The sequence below is a fragment of the Anopheles ziemanni genome, assembly GCF_943734765.1.
Source record: "Anopheles ziemanni chromosome X unlocalized genomic scaffold, idAnoZiCoDA_A2_x.2 X_unloc_5, whole genome shotgun sequence".
NCBI classification, from domain to species: Eukaryota; Metazoa; Arthropoda; class Insecta; order Diptera; family Culicidae; genus Anopheles; species Anopheles ziemanni.
The window spans coordinates 1-4,625 of NW_026689818.1; the positions used below are offsets into that span (position 1 = coordinate 1).

At 42.7% G+C, this 4,625-nt stretch overlaps 1 protein-coding gene across 1 annotated transcript; it reads right to left on the bottom strand.

Moving 5' to 3' along the window:
* Nucleotides 1-446: 446 nt before the first annotated feature.
* On the bottom strand, nt 447-935 carry LOC131292348 (uncharacterized). The gene has a single exon (XM_058320804.1). It carries the CDS (start codon nt 933-935, stop codon nt 447-449), a length of 489 nt encoding a protein of 162 aa, XP_058176787.1.
* Between the last annotated feature and the right edge of the window lie 3,690 nt (nt 936-4,625).

The window sequence follows — 4,625 nt, forward strand, 5'->3', positions numbered from 1 at the left end:
GACGAGATGTAGCACCGCCGTCTCAAGGAACACCGTTTCATCTTCTGAGTTCACTCCCATTGTTAAAACCTAGTCTTATTTATAATGCTAAAGATTTAACTAATTTATTTTACTGACGAAAATATCGAACACTCGTAGCTTAGCGTAGTGTTAAAATTTATGTCGTCTTCCTCGGCGGTGGCTCAATCCAAAAAGGAAGACTTTCTCCGTGGCACTGCCGAGGAAGGTTTCCTTACGCATCTATTGTCGTCTCGTTCATTCTTGGGTCGGTCGGGTCAACGTTCCCCGATTGCTTATCAGCTACGATCTTATCGATAACTCATCGATCAGCTGATACCTCTCGTTCTCGATCCTCTCCTTCCTACATGCTGGGACCTTGACCCGACCGTACTCCTCCTGTCTCATTCTCATTTCGCTCACTGGCCCTACCTCACTCGTCCTCACGCTCACGTGTTTGTTTTGACAACACCCATCGATATCGTCGAAGAAATGTGTAGCAGTGAATGATGACGCTCCCCACACGTGCGACAGGACCGATCCGACTTGCAGTCCTTCGCTAGATGCGTATTGCTAAGGCAATTCCAGCAACAGCACTTCTTTGCCACGATGTCGCGTCGCTGCTGCACATCCTTGCCGTTGAATATTGGACACATGTGTAGCGAGTGATTTTCACCGCACTGCAATAAAAACCGTGGTTGCCCCGAGGATTTGTGAATGGCTCTCCGTGAGGTAATTTGCCGTGTGTTGCCGGCCACCTTAATCGTCGAATCCTCTACAATGGTAAGGCTTTTAGTGGATTTCAGGATCTGGATCCGATCTTCGACAAATTTCATCAGCTCCTGATATTTGTCCCGCTCGAAGTGGACGGAGTGCTTCTCCCACGCAAGGATGGTCTCGCTGTCGAACTTCATCAGCAGCATGGAGGAGAATCCCATGTCTCCACAGGTTCTTTCAGCTTGGCCAAACCATTCAAATGTCGTGTGAACTCGTCCAAAATGAAGTTTCCGCCAATACTCACGAATTCTCTACGAAAACGAAAAAACTCTACGTGTATTGTCGTACCTTTTCAACAGCGACCGCGCCTTCCAAGTGACCGCGTAGTTTTCGTTTGTTAACGGTGTGTGCTCGAAGGGTAATACAGCGTCGCCTTTTAAAGATGACAGCAAGAACGAGAGCCATTTTGTAGAATCACCGTCAAAAGTAGGCAGCTCAATTTTCGGAAGCCGAAGATTGGTCGCATTTGGCCGACCAAATGCCATTGTCGAACTGGCCAGCATTGATGAATCATTCGGCGTGTCCTTGGGAAGATTTGCCCGGAAGAATGATTTCAGCCGTCTGCATCGCTCCTCCATATCGATCCTATCACTGATGCACGCTTCTTACCGCTCCAGTGCTATCGTCAAGCTCTTCAAGCTTCGCCATCGCGCCATTCCTTGTGCTTCTGAAGCCCTTCTAAAATATCTGGCACTTGACCCACTTCATGCTGGGTGAACGTGGTCATAAATTTTTCGAGTGCCTTAATATTTTCCAACGCAATCTTCTTTTTATGCTGGATCGCTTTGAGCTTTTTCTCCATTTCTCTCAAAGTTTTTTTTTTACTGGGTCCTTTTTTCGCTGTTCCTCCAAGGGTTAACCGATGACGTGCTGGAAGATCAAATGCGCGCGAACTCCTCAAACTTTGATGGCGCGCAAAACGTGATGGCGGTTAGATGATGCAGCATTATCGAGATGCGCAGGCTTCACTAGCTTCGTATCGTGTGCACTCTTTCTCACTGCACTATTGCTTGCGTTGCACCCGTTGTGCAAATCCTTTGCGTTCCACTTTTTGTGCAAACTAGTGTTCACAATTGACGACAAACTCGTCGAATGTTTTCCTAACACTTGCTTCGCGGTCTTGACGTCGTGAATGTCGAAGAAAACAATTGTCCGTAAGACAAGGCGTACGTCGTAGACGTAAACCGATATAAAACGATTATAGAATAAAACTTTCACTCAAGCACGAACAATCCGGTTTGAAGGACCAAATGTATGAATTTTTCGGATGGTCTTCGTGCTGTGCAATTAAACCTTACACTTTGAGCTCCAGTTCGCTACTGACATATGTATTTATGTATCAGTTTTTTGTCTTTATCGTTATTCGCGATATGATCCCATGAAGTGGTGGGATCAAAGTGACCCTTCACGAAAAAGACCAGTCAGCTCTCTTTTCCTTGCGTACAGTGGTTAGCACAACTTCCATAAGACAGGAGTCGTGGAACCGCTCTCCGGAGTGCACGGCCAAAAAATGCTCTCTCCTATTCGTGTAGCCGGTATCTCCCTTATCCAACATATGGAGGGGAGTTACCACTTTCCAGGATTGGCAAATTAAGCAAACCTTATCCGTGAAACAGTTGGTCACGTCGAAAAAATCATCAATGGATGAATTCGAGGCGCCTGCCACGTGATTGCACAAGAGCGACTGGTGCAGTTCCTACAGAAAGATCAACTTCAAATTTCCACTTTTACGCGCGCGTGTCTCAAAGATATGTTGTTCCATTTTTTTTTATTTAAAATTTTTTAAATTTGCAAAACAAAAATCTCATCATCATCATCTGTGAGATCGTGATGACAAGTGCGATGCTTGCAAACATTCAATTTTCACAATAGACAACTACGAGACATTGCACATTCTACTGGGTGCTACTAAACAACCTGCTTAACGTACACGGCACACAAGCGCTTGTACTCGAACGTTTGCAGCCTCGGCAATCTCTCTAGGGATGCTGTTATACTGTAGCATGCCTATGCTATACGACTGAAAATCAACCACCACAGAAGTACCGCGTTTTTGCTGAGCGTGGAAAGCACAATTAACTCTCCATTCCATAATCAAATGTTATGAACTAAGTATCGAAAAACAACAAAATCAGGTGACACCGCCTCAAAACAAACAAAACCCATTTCGGTAAAACCTCAACCCAGAAACAACCGCAAAACACCCAAAACAGCAATCTAGGCAAATTGATAGATCGACGCACCCAGCGATACCGCGCAAACAAGTTGCGACACGATCGTGCGCGAGCATTGCACATAAGTAATATGACCCACGGCAAGCCGGTGCATGAAAAACAGGGAACCAACGGGTTCGGGCATTTGAGCCAAGTTAGCATGACCCACTTCGGGCCGGATGTTATGAAACAGGCAGGGAACGATGCGCGCAAAAACGTTTGCGCGATCGACGTCAATAACCTAAAAACTCTTGCACACCTGAGCAATGCCTGCCAAGGTAATACCAAAGCAATACTTGACAACCTCTGTTTTTCTGTCAGAATAGCTTACCTTGGCATTGCTCATTTGTGAAGTATCAGCGCAAGTTGTCGACAAGATGGCGACGACAACATTGTTTTGAATTTCATTCTATACCCGTTTTTACATTGAAAATAAACAACACCAGTTGTGTTTGAATGCGAATGGTTGTTTACGCTTGGTGTACTGGTTTGTTTACCATTTCTGTACTAGGTAATATTGAATTGTCAAACATTGGCGAGGTTGCAACCAAAATTTTTTGGTTGAGCAAGATTTGGTTGCAAACTTTTCCGACAGATGGCGATACCATAGAATCTGCATATTGGCAGTGAAAGTTGGCGCCAACATTGGCAATGTGTGCAAGAACTTTAACCATGATTAAAAACACCAAAATTATCCAACCAGCATTTATAGAATCGACAAGCTGACCCAACGAACTTCGCCTCGTCCCATATAAACAATGCGCTAATATTGGAATAATAAAGTATTGAAACTCAAGGGAAGCCCCATAGATTCGGTTCATGAAGATGTCGACACATAACAATAACAGATCCATCTTTAAGTCGCGGCATATCCGACAAATTCAAAGAATGTTTTAAAATTCCTTTTAAGTATAGACACTTTAGTCTTCTCCTTCAATGCAAAAAAACGCCATATCCCATCAGGCGACGTACTTGCAAACTTGTTTGATAGATTTCCCTGAACTTAAATACTCAAAATGCATATGTGTTTAGCAAGAAAGCTTTTTCTGCTACTCAACAAAATACATTCAACGCCTATTAGAACCAAATATACGTGATCTAGGCGATCGCTTGTTGATTAACCGAGATGAAATTATTCAATGATCCGTGAATTCGTACTCATGGTTTGTCACAATTTTAATCGGTATGGGTAAGAAGGAAAAAAATCCCAGAACTTCTTTAAGATTGGCCAAGCGGTTTCTTAGTTTAAATTATACTTCGTATATTTGATTTGATTGTATGGAAAATGCAATTTTCACAAATCTTTCCATTTTCCGACTTTTCCTTAGACAATATTAAAGATGTCTTTTTTTAAACCTTCCATGAATAAAAACGAAAAAATAATCCGATTACATCGTCAAGATTGGCTCAGCCGATTTTGAGTTTTAGCGTTAAAAACAAACAAACACTCATTTTTATAAGTTTCAATTTTTTTATGGAAAAATCATTTATTGAGTTTTTGGGGTTTTTAGCTTTTCCTAAGAGTTTTTCTAACTTGGATTGTTTTTATTGGGCCAAAAGAAACAAATCATCGGAAGACTTCGTTGGGATAAGTCCAACCGTTTTCGTTAAAGGAGGTAAATTTTTTTTTCATATGGA